The sequence below is a fragment of the Blennius ocellaris genome (assembly GCF_963422515.1).
Source record: "Blennius ocellaris genome assembly, chromosome: 6".
NCBI classification, from domain to species: Eukaryota; Metazoa; Chordata; class Actinopteri; order Blenniiformes; family Blenniidae; genus Blennius; species Blennius ocellaris.
In genome coordinates this window covers 9,539,589-9,565,955 of record NC_137655.1, presented here as the reverse complement: position 1 = coordinate 9,565,955, position 26,367 = coordinate 9,539,589, and the positions used below count along the sequence as shown (strand labels likewise).

At 40.3% G+C, this 26,367-nt stretch overlaps 1 protein-coding gene across 1 annotated transcript in view; it reads right to left on the bottom strand.

Moving 5' to 3' along the window:
* Positions 1 to 22,643: 22,643 nt before the first annotated feature.
* LOC308131419 (melanoregulin) overlaps positions 22,644 to 26,367 on the bottom strand; it is a gene marked incomplete at both ends in the record, with an annotated part of 3,903 nt that continues 179 nt past the window's right edge. The window contains 4 exons of the mRNA XM_080498147.1: positions 22,644 to 22,721; positions 22,839 to 23,005; positions 23,479 to 23,569; positions 26,117 to 26,367. The exon at positions 26,117 to 26,367 is cut by the window's right edge and continues 5 nt beyond it. Coding sequence (XP_080354273.1) covers positions 22,644 to 22,721; positions 22,839 to 23,005; positions 23,479 to 23,569; positions 26,117 to 26,367 — 587 coding nt within the window. The remainder of the gene's footprint in view (positions 22,722 to 22,838; positions 23,006 to 23,478; positions 23,570 to 26,116) is intronic.

The following is a 26,367-nucleotide window of genomic DNA, read 5'->3' as shown; positions in this document are numbered from 1 at the left end:
GCGTTCAAGCTTTTCTCACAAGCAGCCTTCTGCTCTGAAAACTAACCAAACTGTGACCATTTCAAACACTATTATCATCATCACACTGATTATTGTGATGAGAGTGACTGGAAATAGACCGGTCCTGCTGCTTCAAGCATGAGAATGTGTTGATTTAACAATATCAACATGTGGACTTCTTACCGGCACGTAATTTCAAAGAAAACCAGCCAACTTCGATGTTCTGACACTCCCAAAGTCATGGTGGCAACTGTAGAGGAATATGTCAGAAAAAGTTACATCTGAAGTGCAAATGTATTCATCGAAACAGAAATTCTAAGGCAGATTTGTATGTTCAGTAGTTGTTGTGAAGTGAATGTTCAGCTGAATTTGTGTGCCCGAGATTCTTAGTGTCCACAAGCTTGGTCAAATGGCAATCATTTAGTTCTATTAATGTGTGATAGGAGGATAAAATGAAACTGAATCTCTATTTTCTTTGCTCCTCTTTCTGAACTGCTGGAGAGTTACATCACAACCTCCATGAGTCAGTTTGGCCTGAGTGGAAAGAAGTGAATGGAAACAGACTGAGAAATGCTTTATGCAGCCACTCCAGGAGTATTGGAAATACATCAGCTGTTCTGACGGGCTGAGAGGGAAGGTAGGGAGGAGGAGAGAGAAAGACAGAGAGGGAGACGTAGTAAGTGGTATTTACAGATGTAATAGTTCATCAATATTATACATTTATCTGAAATTGTTTTATTTGTATTCTTAAGTAACTCGACACTATTAACTAGCTTAAAATACTTGTATAATCAAATAAAGAATGTTTTAATAGGGTACATAATACCTACAGATTACTTCATATGAACAAACTTGCCTCACTCCCAGTTGTATTTGATAAAGGGTCTAAGAATTGAAACTGCATGGCCAGCTATTGGCTTTTTATTAAACCGAAAATAAAGCAGTATATGGCCTTGCGTGTGTAGTAAAAACAAAAGGGATCAGGTTTTACTTTCTTCCTCCCATGTGTATGTTATTAAGAGAGACTCAGCTCCTTTGCTGTCCAGCGGACCGGGACAGATAAATCAGGTCCTTTGATGCTGTGCAGTCATCTTCCCCCAAATATCTGCTCAGCTAAAAGAACAGAAGAGTACCTGTCTTACAGAGGGCATGACGCCCACTCTGCCGAGCCCCTTATTAATCTGCACCGTAAGGTGAAGAGAGGCAGGAAAATGAGAAGACATGCAATAATCAGAGAGGAGTCAATTGTGAAGTAGTACAGCCACAAGCACAAGTTGTTGATCTACTGCGGCAGCTACTTTTGGTGGTAAATAAAAGTCAAGGAGGTGGTTTATCCTCGCAGAGTTCAAGTTCAGTTTTTACATTTGTGCTTTTTCAAAATGGTAGGTTACTTTTTCAGTCTCATTAGAAGCTGATTGTATTGACTGGATAATCAGTAAAGAAGATGGATGAATGATTGTAATGACACTAAACGTTTTAAGAGGCAGAGCCTGTTTCTTTAAGAAGGTGGCATTGGGAGTAATGCAGACAAGTTTCAGCTGTGTTTGTTTTTTTTATGAAGTGAAATTGCTCAAAGCTCTTTCTTTCTGTGACGTGTGCAGACTTAATGGTTTGATGAGCACACATCCAAGGAACAGCCACATGTTTATATGTGTTTACTCAGCTTCAAAGCAATGACAAAGTTGCCCATGTGTGATGCATTTACCAATAAAAATGTGAACAAAGGGTAAATTCAGGTAAGAACCTGCATCATGCACTCTTTCCAGACTCACCATAACAAAATTACTTAACTTGACTTATATATAGATAAATTGGAATTGTACGAGCTGAACCATATTAGATAAATATGCCATATGTGTGTTCATGTTGAGGATTGGGTTAACAATATACCCAAACTCTTAAGTATATGATGCCAATGATTTGTGCTTTCTTCTGACCTTAATTTACACCAGCTTTGATTTTGTGTTTGATTTTCACGTTTTTTTCATTTAAATGTTTTTCCAACACCAGCGTTGTTTCAGAAGATTTGTTTCAGAAGATTAGCTGGTTGTTGACTATTTGTTTTTTTGCACTGCTCTTTTAGCAACTTGGTTAGTAGCACATTTGTATCTTTCTCATGTCTAGAGTGATGCCATTTTAAAATTGCACTGTCCGTTTTAAAATGACTTTTCACGTCCAGCCCGACAGACGGTGCGTCGCTACACGGCGCGTTGCTACACGACGCATCTCCACAATGTGATTTGGTGCGATACGGTACAATTCAACATGATGCAAAGAAATTATACCAAAAATTTAATTCGAAAATAAGAAGCTTCAATTCCATAATGGTACTGGAGGTGGTGGATTTATTCTTAGGATTCTATTATTAGAATTTATTCTTTATTCCAATCCTCTTATGTGTATGATACGGGCAGTATTCTTATACTATACATACATTTTCAATACCCGTTTAGAAGGACTTATACACAAAAATCCCCCGTTTGGACTCAAACCACTGCTGTGACCCACGAATTACTATAAATCCTGTTCTCCTCTGCAGCTGGTCTCCTGGCAGCTTTCAGGCCCAACGTGCACCTCAAGCCGTAATGTGCATACAAACTCCTGCAGTCATTTCACACGAAATATTGTTTTTTGGGATCGTCGGTTCTTCAGAGGATTTTCGTGACTTGGTGTTCAAACCATAAATACCCTCTTACATATTCAGGCACTGATGTCGCACGTTAAAACCAGAGAGAAGAAGAAAGTCCCCTTCAACCCACATCTCCACTCATCAAAATAAGAAATCACGATAATAAGTTTAGAGCTTTTATTGACAAGCTATTTTCTTCAGTTCACTTCTGGCTTCCGGCATCCATTCGGGCACGTTCGACGATTGGTGAACAGGAAGGTCCAAGAGGGAATCTGGAACGAACCACCACACAGTGAGAAATGGACTTTTTAAAGCTAAAATATTTTACAGTTCTTCAACCAAAGGTTGGGCGGGTTTCTGCCCTGTTGGAATTCCCACGTGTTGAAGCTGAGGAGAAGGTCTTACCGAGGTCGCTGGTTCTGTCCCATCCACTGCAGCCTTGCTTCCATCGGATGTCAGCCAGCGGGCGCAGCTGGAGCTCCTCGTCACCCACAACATCCAGCCTGAAGGTCTTTGGCATCTTGCTGATGTTGAAGGCTCTGTGTGCCACAGTGTTGGAGACCTCTGCCGTCTGGTCGTCCTGCTCTCTCTGGCAGCGAGGGTCTATGAGGGAACCCAGGGACACTTTTTAAAGGTCAAACGTTATACGCTTTTTCATCAGTTTCACTCAGGTGTCAGAGGTCCAACAACATTGCATGTATTCAGTGTCTTTCCCCCAAATCCAGCCTGAAAGAGGATTTTGTCCTCACCTGTCTGTCTCGCGGTTTCTTTGGAGAAGAGCTGAAGCACTTTCCTCTGCTCCTCAATATGTTCCTGCTCAGCCTCCATGTGGACCTGCTGGATGGTTTGGGGGCCCTGGGCGGCTCTCCGGGGGACCCAGTTATTCTGAGGAAACACAAATGGGTGTTTATGAATGTGAATCGGTGAGATGGAAGTTGTGTGAGATTCTGCAGTTTCAGTTCAAATAACCAAAGTGTATTCTGAAATATCTTCAGAGTTTTTTTTATGAATTTGACCAATTCACAAACAGCTTGAAGATTAAAAAAAAAGCTTTAACAAGCCTCTGAACCAAACACTCACCAGTCTCAACTCGAGGACGTCCTGCAGCATGAACCTGATCCGAGAGCAGGTCTTGCGCTCTTTGACGATTCTTTCAATCTGCTTGAAATGTCGATCCATTTTAGCCTGATTAAAAAAAAAAACATAGAGAAAGTTAGACAGAGTTTTATTTCTGTTTCTGTTTAACAGCAACAAACAGCAATTTTTAAGGACTTCTAACTCATTTCCCTCTACTTAGAGCGAGACCTGCCCTGACCACTAAACAACTGCAGACAATTTATTTTAGATCTGAAATAAAAACTGTCTGAAAAAGCTGTCCGATATAAATAACAGCCTCGGCACCGCAATGTGATTTGACATGTGGATGTACGTGAAACTCTCCCTCTTCATGCTGTGCCTTCATTCACTACATGCAGGTTTGAACCTGACATAAATATTATCTTGTCGTTTTCGGTAAGAGAGCGAAGAAGTGTATTTTTCTTGAAGCTCAAACTGGTACTTTCTCCACAAACGCTGATGCAGAGTCGGCAAATCGATTGAGCCGGTCTCACCTTGAACTTCTCGGCGTCGAGGTCTCTGCCGACGGTGGTCAGCAGCTTGGCCAAACACTCAAGCGACTCGTCGTGGTTGTTCCTCAGCAGCTCCACCAAACATTGGTCCATGATGGGCTCGGTCAGCATCTTCAGTTTGAAGAGCTCACCGATGAATTTCATGTTGCCAATGGTTCGCCTTCTGGCCTTGAGCTTGGCTTCGTCAAGCTCCTCCCGAAGCCGCTGGCGCTCCGTCGGCTAAAGGAAAACCCAAATGAGCAAATATTATTCTCAGACTTGGTGAGCTGTTCAGACGTAGTGTTGCAGGAATTGTAATCGACGCATACCGACGCAGCAGAGTTCAGCTCCTGCTGCATCCTCTCGAACACCTCGTCGTTAACGCTCTCCTTCTCGAAGCCCTCCTGGCAGCGGTTCAACAGCACCTTGTGAAACCTCACGGTGCTGCCGGGTTCCTCCGTCCTCTGCACCTTCAGCTGTGTACCACAGGCAGAGGTGGAGTTCAGGAGGAGAAATGAAACGGGTAACAAATGTTGACCACAATGGAGGAAAACTGTTCAAGCACTTCTCCCATCAAGATCTTCCAAGCAACTTGAGATTCAATAAAACAAATGTACAACGATAAACCAATGTCCTTTGTGTTAAAATGTCCACATTGATCCTTATCTACATCCCAACGAATAAACAAGCGTCCTTACTGTGGCAAGGCCGCAGCACATCTTAGCATAGACGACTGAGAAGTTGGGCTCGTCGATGGCCTTCTCGAAGATCAGGTCCACGACCCCTCTCAGCCTCTCCTCGCTGTCGATGGGCAGGTCAGTGATCTGCTTCATCAGACTGTCAAACTTCTCGGGTGTCAGCTTGTTGAGGATGAACTTCACTTTCCTCAAGAGCTCCTGGGGGAAGACCAGTTAGAACATTGTTAATTTAAATAATTGATTTGAAACATTTATTTATTAATTTTGGGGGGGGGGGGGCGATTTGGCCTCAAATCGATATCATGGTATATTGAGCACTTCACCTCGATAACGACTCCACTGCACTAAAAAATGTTTGTCCACTAGATGTAGCAGTTCTACTGATTGTACGACTCCCCTGGACCTATTTATTGCCACTTTAAAGGACTGTAAAACTCCACTATAAATTGTGCTATTCTATAGCCATTTCTGAGTCGCCGCATAAACCACCACAAAATGTTTCAAGATGGTTATAAAATGCATTGCGCATTGATAAAGTTGATCTTTACCTTGTATTATTGTAATTGGGAATTTCTATTTAAGAGAAGAATATCAATACTTTTACTACTTCTGAGATATTGGTTGGGAATCTAGTATGGTGCTGGGCTAAGATGAAAAAACAAAACAAAATAATGATTCACCATTTTGCTTCACATTCTCTGAGAAGCTTTACCCCACCATAGATGGTCATGGTCTGCATGCGTGTGTGTGTGTGTGTGTGTGTGTGTGTGTGTGTGTGTGTGTGTGTGTGTGTGTGTGTGTGTGTGTGTGTGTGTGTGTGTGTGTGTGTGTGTGTGTGTGTGTGTGTGTGTGTGTGTAACCACTTTGTTTTCTGAAACAACATCAGTCCACTGTAAATTGACAGCTCCTTTACTTTGTCCTACAAATGCATTAATACATTCTGTCTGAATTATTTTCAAATGATTTCACAGAAAACAACTTAAAAGTGAGACGCTATACCTTTTAAGCAGAAAAGGACATTATTTCTACCAATATGTGGCCTCAGACTTGAATCAAACTAGGAAAAACACATTAGTGACTGTGGAAACAATTCCACTCTCTTTGGTTTTCTTTCTTTCAAGGCTACAGATACTGGTAGTACTTGTACAAGTATAAGACCTGATTGTAACTGAAGGTCTTGAGAAACAAGGTGTGTGGCAAAGAAGCATAAAGACACGCTTAAACTGAACAGATGACTACTTCAAAAACTATTAATTATGTAACACATGCTTGTATTTTCCAGGTTTGTGTCTTCCTCTCATACATTGCTGTTCTGTCTTTTCCATGTCATATTGCCAAGCCTGTTCACAAAGTTTCCTCATATCCTGTTTTTACCCAGAGAAGTTTCCCCCTCTTTATGCTTTAGCTCACACTAGCAGCAAACAACATCTTTGAAGCGAACATCGCATCAATTATATCCAGTGATGCAAGTACAAACAACATTTTCAGTTAAGCGTTTCAACTTTTTACTTTTATGAAATTAATGTTTTTTTTTAGTTGGTTTTTTTTGCTAATTCCCCCAGATGTTTACTAATTCCCACTTACACCAGTGGCAATCACTCCATGCTAATAATAAAGCTAATGCATGGAAATGCATTGGTATTCTCTAATATTAATTTACAAGACCACAAACAAGGGTGGATTCAATGATTCCAAGCAGGAACACTTTAAGTAAATTAACCTTTAATTAGTAAAACTCCAACATTTTTTTAATGCAAAGATATATGAGTAAATATGTTTACATTTAAAAAATGTAAACCTTAATTAAACAATTTCACATTTCTCTTGAAAAAAGAGTACATCATCAGCTTTAAGTTTTCATAGTATTGCTTTCATGACAATGCTGCTTCATTGGCAATGAGGTAAATCATCACTGCTGTGAATTTGATGACATTGCTGTCATTTTCTGTTGAGTTCTGGGTTTCAAAACTGGTAAAAGTTTACTTTTACCAGTTTACTTTTATGGTAAAATTGCATTTAATGTAGAGTAGAGTAGAGTAGAGAGGTGTGTGTTAGCAGTAGTATTCCAGTTTTTGTCCTTGGCTCACATTAAGTTGATAATTGGAAGAAGAAAAAGAAGAAGGCCAACTTGCTATGAGAATGCTACAAAAAGAATTTATGTCTGCAAACCTTTTGTGTTTTTGCATTTTTGCATTTGTTTTCACCCTCTCAGTTTTCATCATGCCATCTGTTTCTTGTATTTTCTTCAGTCAATGTCCCCTCCTTTTCCAGTCATTGTTTTTTGTTTAACTTGCCTTTCATTAGTTTCATCCTCCTTCGTGTGTGTGAAGACAAACACTCAAGTTGATCAGTGAAGTTTTTCTTCATTCTCAAATTGAAACCCAAAATTTCTTTCTCTGCTTTCCAGTTACTAAAAAAGGAAGCACTGTGGGGATCGCTCCAGTCATCACAAAACAACGCAATCCATTTCCCATTTCTCAGCAGAATAATTTCCAAATAAGATGTATGACTGTTGGAAACTACCTGTGACCTTTGTTCTCAGGGTAACCGCCATAATACATTTGATAACAATGTGACTGGACATCCTGTGACTTGTGCCCCAGAGTCAGCTCAAAAACATTCAGCAAAATAATCTTCAAAGATGGGTGTATGGATGGATGGATGGATGGATGATGAATGTTCAAGTCAGTCGTGGATTTTTCTGGACAGCTTTTCCTACATCTATCAAAATATGTTATTTCTATAATGTGACATGAAATATTTGATCCTCAACCATCAGTCAAGAAGCACAGAAATCTTTTGGATGAGAGCTGCAGTGGCTTTCGTAAATTACAAATAAGTCCTCTTGTCTTTCATCGACTGAGTGAAAATCTTCTGCTTGATGCATCCTGACACATCTAAACTTCTTCCACACGTTGTCATTCTCCATATTACATCCCTCAACAACCTTTATTACTTCCACTATACCACTTTAAAAATGTCACTTAAATCTTCCATTTGACCAAGTTGGAGAGTGAACATGGGATCTAATGACTGTTCCACAAAGATGTTGATTCCCTGGAGTTCACATGCATCTAGCACAACACAAGCTTGACATTTCCACAATACTCGCTCTAGATTTTGCCTGTCAACGGACCATCGAATGTCGTGCAACAGTCAAGAGACAATTGAGAATTGTTGACCATATAAGTACAGGGTTTCTGCACAATCCTATAATCATTTTGTCATCAGACGTCAAGCCAAATGAAGTCCATTAAAAAAAAGGGCAGGAGCTGTTGGATAAAGACGAGACGGATATGCCAAAGGCTTCTTGTTGATTCCTTACTAATTCAAAGGAACTAAATTGAGAGGCGTTTGAAACAAGTTAAAGAATCTGTGAAACTGTTGTGGAAAGAAGTTTTGCAAAGTTCCAACAACACATTTGTGAGGCCTTGTATCTCACGGTAGGAGCTTATATTCTGTTTACAATTTCATGCAGCTCAGTGACAAAGTGTGTGTGTGTGCGTGCGGCGTCCACTGTAAGTGTCTGTGTAAGTTTGCAGGTTACACCCAGCTAATACATCATGATAACAGCAGGATGGAACCTTGTCCTAACGGAGTTACAAAATGTGTGTGTGTGTGTGTGTGTGTGTGTGTGTGTGTGTGTGTGTGTGTGTGTGTGTGTGTGTGTGTGTGTGTGTGTGTGTGTGTGTGTGTGTGTGTGTGTGTGTGTGTGTGCCATTACTTCTCTAGATAAGCACTCAATTAGCCTTCTGCTGGGGTTGCTAGGCAGAAAACACATTTCCCCTGCGTTTTTGAACATCAAAGACAAACAGATGCTGCCCCAATTTGTCACATGTTATCTTCTGTCTCCCTTTGAATCTTCCTGTCCCCTCCCCTTTGCCCTCCTGCCTTCTCTCTCTGAGTCCGTTGCCCTCCCTTCCGTCCCTCTTTCCTCCCGTGGTGCTCCGTGGCCTCATCCTCTCCTTTATAAACAAACAAAGACAAACCGTTTCCGGAACTCGGACAGCACACAGCATGAAACCTAATCAGAGAGTGATATCCACTTCCATCAGTGCTGCAAATACACCCCGCCTTATGAATTACACTTAAGACAAAATAAGATTATTATTGAATTGACCATGTATTATACAGAAGCACACAAATGCTCCCAGTTTACATATGAAACTGTTTGGAATCAATGCATCGTGAGTCCACTCGTTAACCTGCCACAGATATGTTGTATGAGATGATAATAGGATGACGTCAATCCTAGTTCCTTTCCTCTCCACTGGTTCGGAGGTTTGGCAGCTCGCTGATACCCATGCCAGACCCCCTGTCCACTATCAGTATATCAACCCACTCCTCCTCTTCCCTATTACCAGTCTTTCATTTGTCTCTCTTCTTCCTCCTCCTCCTCTTTTTCTCTGGTACTTTTTTTCAGACATCTATCTTATCCACAGTCACTTCCTCTGCTCTTACCTCCTCTGCCCCTTCATGTCTCTTTATTCACATTTTCTTTAAGAAAACTGAAGACTGAAAGTATAAAGCAAACACTAACATTGTGGATATTATACTATATAGTATATTGTTATACTAGTATATTTAGTACTTGATTAAAGTTACTCAATATTTTAAACAGTAGTGCCTAAACATATAAAGCATGTACTTTAAATATTCACCTTTCTGTATTATTAGTGTCGGTGAGCTGTCAGCACTGCATGGGACAGCTTAATGATGTATTCATTATTTGGTCAGCTAAAGTTACATCATTTAGTTTTCAGTGCACACTAGTTGTTTTTTGTTTTGTTTAGTTTCTTTGTATGTTGAGGTTATTCAGTTATTAATTCCATTATTAAAGTTGAGTATCTCCAAATGGACACTTTACCATGAAACCATTACGCATGTCAGGGGTTATAAAGAACTTTATGAAGAACTCACTATTGAGTTGAACTGTTGGCAAAGTTAAAATGACAAAGAAAGACAGCTCTACAGCTTCAAAACCAATTGTATCAATGACATAATGTCAGACTCAAAAACTTTGTGTGTGCAAAGGAAAGACAAGAATATTCTTCCAAGATGAGAGGTTTAATTCATTCTGCTAGTCGAGAAAAGAATCACAAACAGGCCCCTGTGGCATTGCTAATAATAACTGAGCTTCAACTTCCCTGATCGTATCAAAAATACAGAGACAAAAACACAAATGAAAACACATGGGACATTGATAATATATATACTGTATATATATATATATATATATATATATATATATATATATATATTTAATCCTAGTTAACAATTTTAAATACCAAGTCCATCCAAGATGCCAACCTTTTTCATTTCATAGACACAGTGAATACTATCTCGTAATCTTACATCCAGTTGCTCGTGTAACCTTAATCTTCCCTTCGTTCCTGTCCTGCATGATGTCAGCGCGAATCTGAGACCTTTTGGAGGGACATGGAGCCAGTCATGGTTCATTTACCATGCTAAAGGCTTTATGAATCATAGCCAGAAATAACAAACCGAAGGCTCCCTTGCTGTGTTGTCTCAAAAACTTTGGATCCCTGCGTGGGTCATTAGTGGGGGGGGGAGTTCATATATGTGAGTCTTGTATCAACACAGTCCTGAGTTCACTCAGAGTGGACACAAGGAGTTACGTATAGAGAAAGGAGGCAAGGGAGGAAGAGTGAGAGCACAGGCAGATAGAAGTGAGAAGGAGTGAAAAAGAGGAACAAAAATTATATTTATGCACTTGAAAGTAGTGATTGGGGGATTTTAGGTGTTGCAGTGTAAACAAATCACAATAACCCTGATAACATATAGCAGATGAACTTACATCTGAAGGAAGAAGAAGAAAAAAAGTGGATTTAGAGCTCTGAGCTTCACATGGTGGAAGTATACTATACGTGAGACCCTTCTTTGTTGCATCTGTTCATCTGTTGTTCTCCTTATGGCCTTCGAGGTGTGGTCTGTAGTATCACCCTCTGTCTTTCTTTATGTCCAAGCAGCTGACTCCACTTTCCTCTCTTTGCCCTCGGTCTAACCACTGCTGAGCTCATGCTCTATCATTTAGCCATACCACACTGGGATAAGGCCTGCCTTTTGAAGGGTTCACCTCTGTGTGTGTATGCGCGTGTGAGTATGCGCGCGCGAGACAATTTCTCCCAGAGGGAAGGGAGGAGCAATCTTTTGAGTCAGATAGGACGCTGAGCCAACAAAAATGAAAGGCAAAAATGTGCGCGCGCACACGCTCGTGCAGACACTTATATTTATACTCCACTTTCTTGCTTACTTAGTAGTCATAACAGTGACACTACACACAGCTGAAAAACCATAGGAAGAATAAATAATCTTTTAAACTGCTTCATTGTGATGAGCTGGACCTGATCCCAGTTGGCTATGGCTGATGTGATGGACGACATGCCAGACATGTAAAGTATATATAACAAAGGAAGGCTGACAAGCCAACAATCCAACTGTATAAATTCTTGTTGTCATCCATATTCAGCCACAAGGACCAAAACTAACAGTTTTTCACCAAAGGTCAATCCTTCCCTTTCAAATTTTCCCTTGTCTATAAACCCACATGCTAATAGAAAATTAACTGTTCGCCAAACCAGCCGGCCATCTGTCTATCCTCTGTACTCTGCTTCATACAGATCATAGAGTTGGAAACTATGGTGAAGAGAAGATTGAGAGTGATGGCTGACCATGTGAACTTCATGTTTTATTTGGCAATATTTTCACAACAGATGAGTTTCCTGATTCTACGTGAGTGTTGCTCGGTTACGGACCTTGCCCAGACGCCTTACAGTGCTGTGTGAGATTTAAACCAATGGTATTGTAGTTACTATAGCTTCTTTAGTGTGGGTGATAGGACAGAGAAAGACCCCATGCAGTTCATGGAAAAAAACATGCAAACTTGAAACTGAAAGTCCTTGTCAAGAAGGAGAGATTATAGTTGGATATGTTGCAGATGTTTTTATGGGTTTGGGACATTATAGTTACAAACTAAGAATGGAGATGCAGTCAAAAGTGTCATTACCTTGATAGTTTCCTACTCAAACTGAAACTGTTAAAATTACTTAGTTGGGCTGTCTTTGTATCCACCCATTACCACAGCTTCAAAAGTAGGACTGATGTTTCACTAAACCAGATTTTTTTCTTAAAATATACCTATATAACAGAAATGGGATTGCAATAAATCACAATGTGGGTAGACACATCTGAGGCATATAGTCAGATAGGTAGGGAGGCAGGTAGTTAGACATACGAGAGAGGCGTCCCCCTCGTTTGACCTCTGTCAGAGAATGGCAGCTGTTTTTCAATGAGCTCATAATGGTGGAAGCCCAGTGTGTGTCATGTCTGTGTGTGTGTGTGTGTGTGTGTGTGTGTGTGTGTGTGTGTGTGTGTGCGTGTGTGTGTGCGTGTGTGCGTGCGTGCGTGCGTGCGTGCGTGCGTGCGTGCGTGCGTGCGTGCGTGCGTGCGTGCGTGTGTGTGTGTAAACCTACCAGAGGGGATTTCTGGGCAGTGAATCATAGAAAGTGAGGATTGCGAAGTCAGGCTGATACATATCCCCTGTGTCTGAGAGTAAAAAAAAACCCCCACAAAAAACACCCCTCTGACCTTAAAACACACAGACACCGGAGACAAAAATCACCTCAGTCGTGATTAAGTGTATATACCAGCGTGTGTGTCTGTCTGCGTCTGTGGCAACTCATTTACTACCCATTTACCACTATGAGTGTCTTGTTCGTGTCTTCATGAAGTCCCAGGCTACCACTGTACTGATTTCACTATTTGGATCAAGTCTCAACATTTTGAAAAAAGATCATCATAAAACTACTGTAAGGATGAAGGGAAACACATTAAGTTAAACAGAGCTTAGTGTTTATAAATACAAATGTCCCAGAAATATTCCTTCGATGTTCCATAGAAAGAAAAAAAAGACCTTTTGGTTGCATGTCATTCATGTCAGACGAATCACGTTGACGCTTTGCAGCTTTGAGCAGATAGTACGAGTTTCATGGGTCACCCTAGTTTTTCATCATCAAACTGATGCAAGCAGACAAGAGGTCGCCAATCGCTCGCAAACAGTTTGTAGCACGTATCAAATATCATATATGGAAATAACGGCGATCACTACATGTGGTGGACAATTCAGAGTTATTTTGTAGCAACGTGAGCCTCCAGCGAGTCTCAAATGTAGTTACATAATTTCATTGCTATTAGATTGCAGACGGCGCTGTAAAGAGTGGAAGGAAAGCTGGAAAGTCTGCAGTGTTTTTACCGTACCAGATTCAGCTCAAGTGGGCAACGTCTGTGAAGTTAATTAAAGAAGAATTAGACTTTATTTCAACCTGCTGTGTTTCCCATTATGCATAGTGGATCTGAAGGCCATGCTTTTACTGCAGTGTTTCCATTGCAGTGTTTTCTTATAATGTATAAGCGCAGAGCTCTCTGCAGCTTTATGAACAAAGCTGTATTTATATCCATTTTTCCAATCCGACCAAACTAAACTCAGATGAAGAAGAAAAACATTACTTCTTTCAGATGAACAAACCATTAATTTCTTGGTATTCTCAATGACTTTTGTTAACGATTCGCCAGTCAAAGTTAATTGGATTTTGGTGAAAATGGGAGCATGTACACGTAAAGCACAACAAAACATTTTGAAAATTTGAGACGAGTGTGCTGTGACTTTTGTTACGGGTTTGGCTAATTGTTTCCACAAAAGATTGCACAAAACTGCAAAACATTGCCCAACCAAAGCCGACGGAATTTGGGTGAGAAACACAAAATGGAAGGAATACCAGTCAGCAATGAGCAGCAGGCACATGGAATGGTATTGGCAGTATGGGCATGGTCACAGTGTTTTGTTTGTGTGTTTCTGTCAATGCAGTAATGCAGGCACAGTCTCTGAAAAGTATGTTGATTGACAGTGAATACCAAAATGATGTCATCAGCTCTATTCAGAAGGAGATGCAGATTCATCGTTTCATTTTTGGCTCATTTTTAATCTCTGCTGAACTTCGCTGAAGCAAGTCAGATATGTACTCAAGGTTTCCAACTTACCACAACACACAGAAAACATTGCTCCGGCTAATTGCATGGAGACACTTACAATTTCAAAGATAGCAAATGATTGTTTTTTGGAATACCGAATGAGTGTACTGTAATTACTGAAGCTGCAGCAAATAGTTCCATAGAGATGGACATTTTTTTCCTATTGTATCTGGTAAATATTTACACATTTATACAGTATGTAAAAAAGTTATATATCAAATATGAAAGTCTCCTGCCAGCAAGTAATTTTCTCGGGGGACAGAAGGGATGGCACAAAATAATCTGCTTTTTTGTGCCACTTTTACAAGAAGGTGGTATTTTTCTTTGTATTGCACCGTACTTTGTTCCCTCACTGAGTTTCATTCAACTATTTAGATTTAGTCCATTATAATTACCCCAAAATCCTCAACTGGAACATTAGCTGAAGAGACGGACATAGCAAATGAAGTCACATTTCTGGTTTGACCAATCCTGTGGTGTGGTAAATAGAATCATGGGATCAAAATTAGAATTATATTAGTATTCCAGAGGAGGGAAGGAGGGAGAGAGAGGAAAGGAGGGAGAGAGACTGGGCATTTTGGACTGGGCATTTTGACCTAGAAAACCACATATTTATGCTGCTCAGCGAGTATACCTGACCTGTGTGGGTTTGTGTGTGTGTGTGTGTGTGTCCTTGTGATTATGCTCCCTGCTTGTTTTTCTTTGAATTTCAGAGCCGTTATTCCGTCTCAAACCATCATTACATGACATCATTTGAAGTCTAGATGTTTCTTGCTGGAGTAGGAGGTTCCTCTGCTCTTGGGTTGGCCTACATGCTGGATGCTGTGTGTGTGTGTGTGTGTGTGTGTGTGTGTGTGTGTGTGTGTGTGTGTGTGTGTGTGTGTGTGTGTGTGTGTGTGTGTGTGTGTGTGTGTGTGTGTGTGTGTGTGTGTGTGTGTGTGTGTGTGTGTGTGTGTGTGTGTGTGTGTGTGTGTGTGTGTGTGTATTTGCCAGTCAGGACAACATCCTGATCCAGCCTCTGATTCAGGTCCGGGGAATGGTGAACAATTGTGTTTCAGTGTTGTGCTGTTTTGTGGTAATGACTGCAGGTCAGACAGTTTGGGTGAACATCAGACAGCTGCTGACAGAAAAATCAGGGCAGTTGATCTTAAAGGGGACTGATTCACTGTCTGGCTTTGCCCTAAACAAAACGGAGAGGGGAGATATTTATCTGTGTACAGCCTCTTCAGCCACTACCATCCTTTTGTTTAATTTGTTTGTAAATCTCCGTATCTCAACCACTTTTTCCTTTTATTTCTTTCAAGAGCATAGCGAGAGCTCTGTAAAAAGTTACAGAAACCCTTTCAGTTGGGATGGTGTGCTTGGTGGTTTCCTTGTTTGTTCAGGGACCTCTCCTGCCATTGCAAAGCATAATAAACCAATAATCACATGTTGTGATATATTATCTCAATTATTATCTCATCAAATTGACCAAATTTGCTTCACAAATTGCAAAGGGACACAAAGCGAGGCAGCTATGAGGTGAGCCTCCCCCATATCAGGTTATCCTTTGGCCTGAGCACTTGTTTTTGGCTTTTTACTATTTGTCACCAATGCGATCGTGGACAGACAATTTTATTATATGTACTTCATGTATGACAATGGTATTTAATCTTGCTGATATGACATCAAGCCTGTCTCACAAATTAATGCCAAGACCCTGCAAACACTGCAGTTTATATTACCATGCACTTTGAGTGCATGTAGCGCGTTAAAAAAATATTATCCTCATCTTATCCAGAAAGAATGACTTTGTCACCTGCCATGAACCTCACTGCACTGCATTACAATTGATTTTGTAGCAAGATATTGTTCCAAGGCTCTCATTTAGGAACGGCATGAGGGGAAGGCAAAACGCTGAACATGTCTCCACGTGTTCAAGAGCATGTCTGGCAGTTCGGGGAGGACACAGCCTTAATAGCCATGTGAGATCACCCAAACATTCAAAACCACATCAGTGAATGCTGTAACTCACCTACACGTACACACACGTACACATACACAGCTGCATCCTGTGTATGTGTACGTGTGTGCACGCGTGCGCGCGCGTGTGTGTGCGTGTGTTCCAAATTGGGTTTCATTTTCCATCACCTTCATTTCAAGCTCATGGGGTTGAACGAGTTTTTTTCTTCTGTTGTCCTCTAACTGCGTTGAACGCTGATGAATCCCTTCTTATGACACTTCAGATAGGAACCGTTTCATCAAACAAACGATAGATCCTCGGTTATTAACTCACAGGCTGGAATTAAGTCGAGGTAAACCATATATCTCAATTGCTGAATCACTTTTAAATCCTGCAAGTTCTCCATGTAGAAGGATTTCCTTCCGGGGTGGATCTTCAATGGATATGAATAGTGTGCCCCCATTAAACCCCTTGAGACTGTTCTATGCCACCCTGGTTGTGAGCGTTTCAGGTGGAAGCTTCTTTCACTCAGATTGCTAATGGATTATTGCACTGTTGTTGTGCCTAAACCTCTTGGATCAGATTTGCTGAGACAAAATCAATCATGACATTTAAAAAAAAAAAAAAAAAAACCCTGGTAGCTGGGTGATATGACAAATGCTTCAGCAAAATATTGCATTTTGGCCAAAGAAGTTTTCTTTTCAGTAGTGGAGTAGCTACCACCCTGGGCCGTGTCTTTCTTCTATATACAAGACAGATGGAGGCACAGTGAAACTGCATCTGTCACAAGTTTGACTTCCGTTTGCATTGCATCCTGGAATGGAGGTTTACTAATAACAAAGTATAACTGTCAAACGCTCCTCCCGTTACTTTTCTGGCCTAAAACCAAGGCTGAAATTTGTGGTATACCATATTATTTCCTCTAATTGGGTTCGATTTAAGGGAACTGCGTCAGAAAATTTCAAAAGCATCAGTGGACTTGTGTAATTGCTGAGCCTCGACTGATGACCACAGACACAGCGCACACACCCTGCCCTGCCCATAGGCTTGCTCAAGCCCTGTGTGTGTGTGTGTGTGTGCGTGTATGTGGGCACACATCCATGGGTGCTTGCTCAGCATTATTTGCTAAATATAAAAGTAATTCAGCATTAATAGCCTAATTTGGTACACGTTACCTTTGGTACAAACACTTTTTTGTTTTTAAATTGTGGATCAAAAAACAGGCTGTATTTTCAAAGTTGGAGAGTTTTACCGTGTCAGGAAAGACCATGCTAAACCTTGTTTCAGTTTGTCTTTTGCTTCCAGGCAATATCATTAAAACAACATAGATTAGCATAAAACTGGAATCTGTTTTCGCTTACCAACTTTATTAAAATTGCAGTTGGTAGGTTTGTCTTAAAATTGGTCGTGTAATAACGTTGCTTTTCCTGACTCTTGACTTCTGACCTGTCTGGAGTCACAGAGGTCGTCACATCATGGAGCTGTTTATTTGCTCGCTTTTCTAAGCATCCGTTATGAATCAGTGTGTGTGTGTGTGTGTGTGTGTGTGTGTGTGTGTGTGTGTGTGTGTGTGTGTGTGTGTGTGTGTGTGTGTGTGTGTGTGTGTGTGTGTGTGTGTGTGTGTGAATACATGTTTGTCATAAAGAATTCTCAAAGATAAACAATGGGAACTTGATCCATTTTGACTCGATCTGACTTTACATTGTGGCTCTATTCTGAGGTAAAGATAATAATCTCACAAAAACCATGATCAAATTAAAGACAACTGACTTTTTTTCACTGTATATTTCTTTCAAATTCAGCAACTCTTCATGAATCACCTGAGCGACTAACATGTTTACACGTGAGCAGCCAACACATTAGCCTCTGTCCAGAAGCACCAATTTAAAACTACAGTATCATTATTAAATTAGAATAGCTTCTATTTAAAATATTTTGTTACATCTCATGTGAGTCACAAAACCTTTGATAGAGATCTATTTTTAAAAATTACAAGCATGGCATGAGCAGTGGACATCAGTAGTAATAACAGACTATAGTAGTAGTATACTCATTGTAGTAGTAATTGTTGTTATAGTAGTATTACACCTACATTAAAATGCAATGCTCATCTGTCTGGCTAACACGGTTTATCCAAACTTATGAGGTGGATTAGTATTTAGCCATGTTTAGTCTCCAGTAAACCAGGAACAAACAGTTAGTCACTGTAATGAACCATGTATGTTTAGTTTGTGTAATAAAAGTCGGTGGATTCCCGCTTTTGAGGCAATCGTAAAAAAAAACCCAAACCCCAGTGTCACTTCATAGTTCACTTTTACAGACTTTCAACTGTCTGAACTGTTCGTCAGTGGAGCAGAGGCCTCGGCACCTTGACGTAAACATAAAGGTCTTCACCTCATGAGTCATGGCATTGCATTAGAAGCAAATGCAAGACATCAGCGACACGCAATACATACTCTCACGCTTCACAAATGAGGGGCTGAGAGTGGGGAGGGAAGAGCAGCACCTGGGGGAAAAAAGCATTTTCAACAGTTTTATGCAGGAATAAAATTATTATTTTTTATTCACACTTGTAAGTCAGCATTTATAGGCAAAGAGTTCTGGCAGAAGAAGAAGTAAATACCTTTCATGATAAAACTTTTATACAGACAACACCTCTTTATGAATACAAAGCAATGATGAGAGGAGCTGTACTTAATAACATTGCATATTTGCTTTGTGCCTGAGGACCCCACCGGAGCCTCTTATAAAACATCCGACCATCAAAAGGGGGTCACAGTCCAAACGACTGCTTTCTTTGCATGCATGACTGTGTGGTTCAAATATGCTGTCAGATCTGACAGGCCTGCATATTTTCTTACACACACAAATAATTACCACAATAGTAACAGATGAGGACTGTTTTCCAACACTTATATTTCCAGATTTTAACTCCTCAGATGCATACATGCACCAGTCAGAATGTGACAGGTTTTGTTTGTGTGTATTACACTCCAGAATCATACACAATCTCCTACTTAATCTTTTCTGTCATATTGCAGTCCAATAAATACACAGTGATCACCATCTCAATTACTCTCCTATGGGAGTGTGTGTGTGTGTGTGTGTGTGTGTGTGTGTGTGTGTGTGTGTGTGTGTGTGTGTGTGTGTGTGTGTGTGTGTGTGTGTGTGTGTGTGTGTGTGTGTGTGTGTGTGTGTGAATATTTCAGTGAAAGTCTGAAGAATGACGTAAGCACCAAGTGTGTGTACACATTCACACACACACACACACACACACACACACACACACACACACACACACACACACACACACACACACACACACACACACACACACACACACACACACACACACACTGCGGTTTAATGAGAAAAAGGTGCAGGCAGCACAATGCCTCCTGACGCTGCCAAACCACTGGTCTGTATCTAAGTGGGCTCCCTTCCCCCCCAGCATCCTCACTTTTAGTTCCACATCTGTTTCCCAAACTTGGAGAAGGGGCCTTGAAGAGAACAATATCTGGGTCAGAGTCGACTTTCTTTTTCTCTGTGAGTATGCAGAAAACTCTGTGCAATCAACAACTGGACGGAAACTGTCTCACACCGTCTCCGGCCTGTAGATGGTGCCGACTGCCTTTCAGACGAAGCAACTATTTATTCTTAAGAGTTAAAAATGCTTTGGTAGAAAATAAGCGGGATGGAAACGTTATTGTCTACATCCTGAAGATATCCTGAGGGGCAAAAAAGTAATTTCCTGTGGCCATGCAGCACCACAGACATCCTATGTTCTTAAATCCTTCTTTCTATAGCTTCAGCAATTCATCCAATTCAGGATTTCCTAGCAAATGTACTGAACTTGAACAGTGTTGTCAGTATTTTTCAAATTCAGTTTTAAAACCAATTAAAGCTGCAAGCAGAGTTACGCTGGTCTGTGCATCCTTGCTGGTCAGCGATTGGAGGCATGTCTCCCATGTGGCGCTGCGAATAGCAGTGTATTTTGGCCTATGGATGTGATGAAGGCCAATGGTGGTCATACATGTAAAGTTTCAGACTGAGTGTAGAATGTACAATCTAGTTATGTAGCATTTCCTGTCCATCCACCTGGTGGCGCTTTCAATGTGACGATATTGGTCTGGAATTACTGTGATCGCATATGCAAAGTTTTAGGCCAATTGCAGCATCTAGAGCCGAGTCACAGGTCACTTCCTGTTTCATGGTGTACCATCAGATGTTAGCAATATTTCTATATTGGCACAAAACAAACAAAAAATGTCAAATAGTTCTAAAACTGAAACTCGTTAAAACAAATAATGAGTGTTTCAATTACTCTAGCCAACAGTTAATTAAAAAAATAAAAGACAACACAAAACTGAACGGCATCTTTTAGTGTGATGATACAAAATTAATACACTATATAAGAAAAATATAATCTGCGCCTTCAGGAGCAATCCATCCTGTGTGCAATTGAGTCTGTAAAGTTAACTACACCTCTTGTGAAGGTACTAAAGTGTCATTCAATTTTGACATTTTTATTTTTCCCCAAAAATGCATTTGTCTGCATTGTCTGTAATGAGGACAGATCTGCTGGCAGTCACTATGTCCCCTGCAGTTGAGAAAGCATTCTCGCTGGGGACTGAGGTGGCAGGTACCCTCATGCCAACATGGCGAGGTCAGGATAAAGAGACTCATGAGCCTTTGACCAGGCCAGCGGGCTGGAAACGACTGAAATCCTTTGCCATGCAAGCATACATTTAATCCTTTGACCGCTGCCTCCGGTCTTAAAGACTGGGTTAAACAGTTCTGACTTCTTCGGTGGAGGGGAAGATGCTGCCTCAAACTGTGCCGTCACTGGAAAGGAAGTCGCCAGTGACGGAGTTGATAGACTGGTCTCTGTAGTCTCTTTGGTCTCATCCTGCAGTACAAGTTGTATGGGGTCACTCTCTGTTAGTGCTGACTAAACAGCCGGCTGCTTTGCTGTGCTCGAGCTGTATTTCTTCGTTACATTGACTGAGCTCCACCTAGTGGCTTAACATGAAAACTGCACATATGGCATATATCATGGCGACAGCAATATGTATCTATCCACTGTACTGAGAACATTTGGATCATCAGTAAACAAAGCGAATTGTTTGTTTGTTTGTTTATTTAATAATAACCCAATGATCAGCCCCACCTGCCCACTCTGGACTTGTGGGCTCATGGCTGCTGCTTGGTGCTCGGTCTTATTCGGACTCTGAGGGGCGACAATACAAATGTACACACATCTTTACAATGTCAATGTCTAAATGTCTAAAATGTAGGTTGAAGTGCTGATAACACCAACAACTGACATCGGCTGATTGTCTTGGATATTTACTATAAAAATAAACACAATTGTATTTTTCAAATGAGTTCTGTCCCATTTGTGAGACAATCTATGGAAATAGCATTTTTTTCTGAAAACGGGTCTTGTTGTCTGTAAACACAGTCCGTAAAAAAAAGAAAAGAAAAGAAAAACAACAATACGATCCTTCCATGTCCACCAAAGCCCTGCTTAGCAACTCCAGAAACAGCTTTTCCTACGTGACACGACAACAAAGCCAGATCATACGAGTCCTTCAGAGATGGATCCTCCCTTTGCTCTTTCACCAACTCTAAACACAAAGATCAGCTGGCAATGAGAATGTGAATGATTCGAACTGTTGTTTACAAAATTGCATCCGTTTTTCGTGTACGTTAAGGCCCTAAAAAACAAATTTGTTTGTGACAAAGAATTTTGAATATGGCTATTAAATGTGCGGACAGAAGAAAATTGCTCTGAAAATTGAGCCATTGTAACAGTCAAGCTGAAACAGATAGCAGCAACAAAAGACCCAACTTTGGAGGACGATTGGTAGAAAATATGTGGGTGAAGTATCTTGATTTTTAATACAATCAAAAATAAATTTCCATCCTGCAACACTGTTGGAAGGTCTTGTTGATGTGGACCATTCACATATTTCTCCTGCGTAGAAGGATGAAACAGTCCTGAAGGAATTATATAATATTCCTTAAAACAACATAACACATTGAGGGTACATACAATTCACATTTGTCTAAAGTCTTACTCGAAAAATAGGAACAATAAAGGAAATTGGCTGTGGGGTTATCTATGTTAGGTACAAAAAACTGATGTATATATTACAAGGTTAAGAGCTGATATATGCAAGTCAAAATTAAACAATTATATGGCACTTGACACCAGGTAAAACATAATACACAAATACTAATATTAACAATATAAAAACACATTGTTGGTGAATTGTTCTCTGTGATGATGTGTTTATTTAAAAAAAACATGTATTCACTTTCCTTATGAGACATTCTACCTGAACAGGATTTTTTATTTATTATAAACAAGGTACACTGAGATTTGTCATCTGCATTGAACACATGCAGAGGGCCTTCCAATGATAGTGGGGGGATGTATGATATTACACAATGATTGGGTTTTCTCTGTAAAAGTGCCCTTCAAAGAATTTGTTGTATTTGGCGCTATATAAATACAGTTAAATGGAATTGAATCGAAAGCAAAGTGGCTCAGTTCACAGATTTAGATAAGCTTCTACAATTATAGAAAAAGTAATTATAGTGAAAAAGTTATGTGTCAAATAGTTTCACAATTACCTCCACAGTCATCATTTACTTATTTTCTTATTATTTCTACACCTTTGTTTCAGCCACGCGTTTGTTTTCCTCCTCTGTCAGCCGTCTTTCTGGGGATACTTCTCCTTTGCCAGCCGTACAAATTCTTCAGCACTGTCCAGAGAAACCAGGCGGTCCTGGAAAGAAACATTACATAACACACATCCAGATCCACTCCACAAAGTGATATATATCTTCTTTTTTTTTTTTTTAAAGCAAGCTGTAATGAGAGATGTGTGTGTGTGAGTGTGCACCATGACAAAGAGGTATCTGTTCTGGTGCTCCGCTCCGGGAGGGAATAGAGAAGTGTGGTCCAGCAGCTGCTTTAAGAGCTGTGTGGCTTTGTCAAGATGCTCTGGATCCCGACTGAAGTGACTCTGTCTGTTCACGCACAGCAAGTTATCCACCTCGCACTGATAACCTGCAGAGAGGGAGGGAACAGTGAGCAGCCTTTAGGGTATGCCAGGAAAAGTATAGACGGGTTAACGGGGTGAGTTTTTATGGTCTTGCTCTTCATGATATACTGAGCAGGGTGGTGCAATACACTGGAAAAAAATACTTTATATTGAAAGTAACAACTTTCTTTCAGAAAAGTAACGTCTGTTTTTATTAGAATGTCTGAATAATGTTCGCATAACTGTATGATTTGTATCATTGTATTGAACACTGTGTGGGTTGGTCTAATGACTGACCAACCAAAAGTCATATCAGTTAGTTGCAGGAAGAGGTTCCATGATTTGGATGTTAGTGGTTCTTAAAGGAAACACATTTATGAAATGTTTTCATGCTCACTGAAACATGTGTCACTCATTAGACTTGTGTTGACTCTGTGTTACTCTTTAAAACTCTACAGAGGGGAGACGGCGTGAAGAAGTAGATGTCCCAGAGTCTCACCGAGCCGCAACAGGATTTTCCTCCATCGAGATCTGACTTCCCGTCTGGCGTATCGCAATGTGTGTATGTCGTAATTCAGCTTCTCCCATTCCTGCAAGCAAACACAAATACAACACCACATGAGAAGTTTTACCACTTTGTGGCATGAGTGTTACAGTGGTAAAGCACTGTCGCCATACAGCAGGAAGGCCAGGATCTGTGAGGAGTTTGCGTAGTCTTCTTGAGATGTTGTAGATTTTTCTACAGGTATGTAGCATTTTCCCAAAGTCCAAAGGCTTCTTGAGCTAACCGGTGTCATGTCCCAAGTGCACCCAACCTAGTCTAGATAAAGTGGGTGTTGGAGAAGACTAGAAAAATTAAAAGTTTAATATGCTCAGTCTTCATTCAGTCAATGCTTGATTAGTTAATTGTGTACAGTCATCTTAAGTTTTTTAAGCAATTGTTTGTTAACACGTTTTTTCTTTGTTTAGAAAAAAACAGGCTATCAGGCTATCAACAAAGTGAATGGATCATAAATATGATAGAAACATTTGTAGCTTGTCACAGGCCGTTCAGTTCATGTGGGTGTAAAGATTCACAAATTTTCCAAAGAAAAAAAAAAAGGACCAAAATGATCCAACTGACAATGTCTGAACTCCATTTAGCATAGCTGTCTGGTCGAGCATTTAAAGTTGGTTCTAAATGTTATAAGAAACTAATATACAGCAATTCCCTGCTGTTGCTCACCACGATACAATTCAAACTACTTATTTGAAACAGGCAGTGTTTGAAGCACTTCCTTCTTTGATGATAAATTAGAAATGTAATTGTGCGGAGATGCGACAAAGCTGGTATGTCTTCCTTTGCTTAATTGTTTTAATAATGCAACCATTCTGTTTGTTTGTCCTGGTATTAAAAACAGTCCCACACCATGCTGGGAATGCTTCACTGAATATTCTCTTTGACTGGCCAGCCAGACTGCTGGCCTACATCTCCATTAAGGAATTCATTTATTTGCACAATGTGCCCAGTGTGTCTGGCAGCTTGCTGTTCGCCACATGAAGACCGTCACATGTTCACCAAACTCCGGCTCTCACTTGGAGTTTGACTGAGCTGCAGTCCAAACGGCTTCATGGTGTTTCCGATGACTTTGTTCTGTTGGTTCCTCTTGTTTTAAGATGCAAACAACTGAATGGAGATACAATATGTCCACTTTTTCTATATTTGGATCCATCCATCCATCCATCCATCCATCCAATCCCAGCTGTCTATGGATGAGGGCAGGACAACTTACAGTCACCAGTTAAGCTCACATGCATGCTAAAGAAAACGCACACAGGGATGAAGATGAAAATGCAATATATATATATATATATATATATATATACACACACACACACACACACACACACACACACACATAGAGCTACAGTATCGCTAATGCTATTTAATTCGCCAATAAACTACCGTGTGTGAGAGGCATTGGTTCCATGATTGAGTAAATGAATTAAAAAGTGTGTTCCCTCAGTATGTCTACTATCTCATGGGTTTCCATGTGTGTGTTCAGTCTATCACACTGTTTATTGCTGTTTTTCTTTTTTTCATATCAAAGCTGATCGATGTCCACATTATTGTACTGTACTAACTTTCACAATTGGTGTGTTGCTAAGATAACAATGATTTCTTTGTGACGGTGTTGACAAGTGATTATTTAGGCCAGAGTACTAAAGTCTCGGGTCACTTTGCTTTCATCACTTTTATATCATTGTATTTTCCCTTAATGCTATTATGTCGGCATCAGATATTTTAGAATGTAGGTCAAGTTCATTTACTGATGTAACCATCAGGACAGTGAATGAAAAGCTTCTTTGAGAATCCCATCTATGTTCTCTTTCTTTATTTGATTATTACATTACAGAGCTCCACTGGAACAGATAATGAATGGAGACTGGATTACTAGATTACAGTGAAACCACCTGGCTCTCACACGTGTGGATTCTCTTACAAGGATGTAGCTGTGAAGACTCTTTGTCCACAAGTAAACTTCACGTTTCTCACTGGTATTTTATTTTTCTTTCTTTACATACTTTTTACCAGCATTCTTCCATCCTCTACCTTGTAATGTAATTCATTTGATTTCAATCACTTCCCTTTTCATCCATATTCAGTTTTACTTTATCCATCAATTCTTTATTTCATACTTTTAATCTTCTGTCCCTCCATCCTCCACCCACTGATTTCGTCAATCTTTCATTCCTTTCTTCTATAAAGCCTCTCTATTAACACACTTTGTTGTTTTATTTATTTATTTATTTATTTATTTATTTTTTACAATTTAAGGATCAAACACCTCGAGAAATGAAAGCGTTCACTAAAAACACGTCCTTAAAGAATGCCGATATTATTGATTTGGCAAACAATCAACCTGTCTATCGTACACTAAACAAATAGTAAAGACAAAGATACAAATGAATAAAAAGAAAACAAACTGATAACTATATTCATTCCCACATGAAATAAGACCTCAAACCATAATTTAGTGTGGTTTAATCAACACCTTGAAGAGGTGACTTTCTTCCTATGGGCTTCATCTATGTGTATCTTTGCGTTTATTCCACCTCAAATTGCTTATTTTGTATTGCAACATGCTCTCCATTACCTCTGTCGCCTCGTCTGTCTTGTCTCTCATGCTAATGAAAGCCTGCAGCTCTCTGTCCGATCCACGTCTGACAGGGGAGTCACCGATTGGGTTTGTGGTGGTCCACAGATCTGCAGAGCTCCTCTGGCTTTGCTGGGTTCTCCATGGACTCTCTCTTGAATTCGGGGGCCCAAAAGGGCTCTCCTCTTCCGTGTCACTCTCGCTGGAGTCACTGGATAAATGCACAGGTGGTCTTGAAGTGGCGGAGTGGC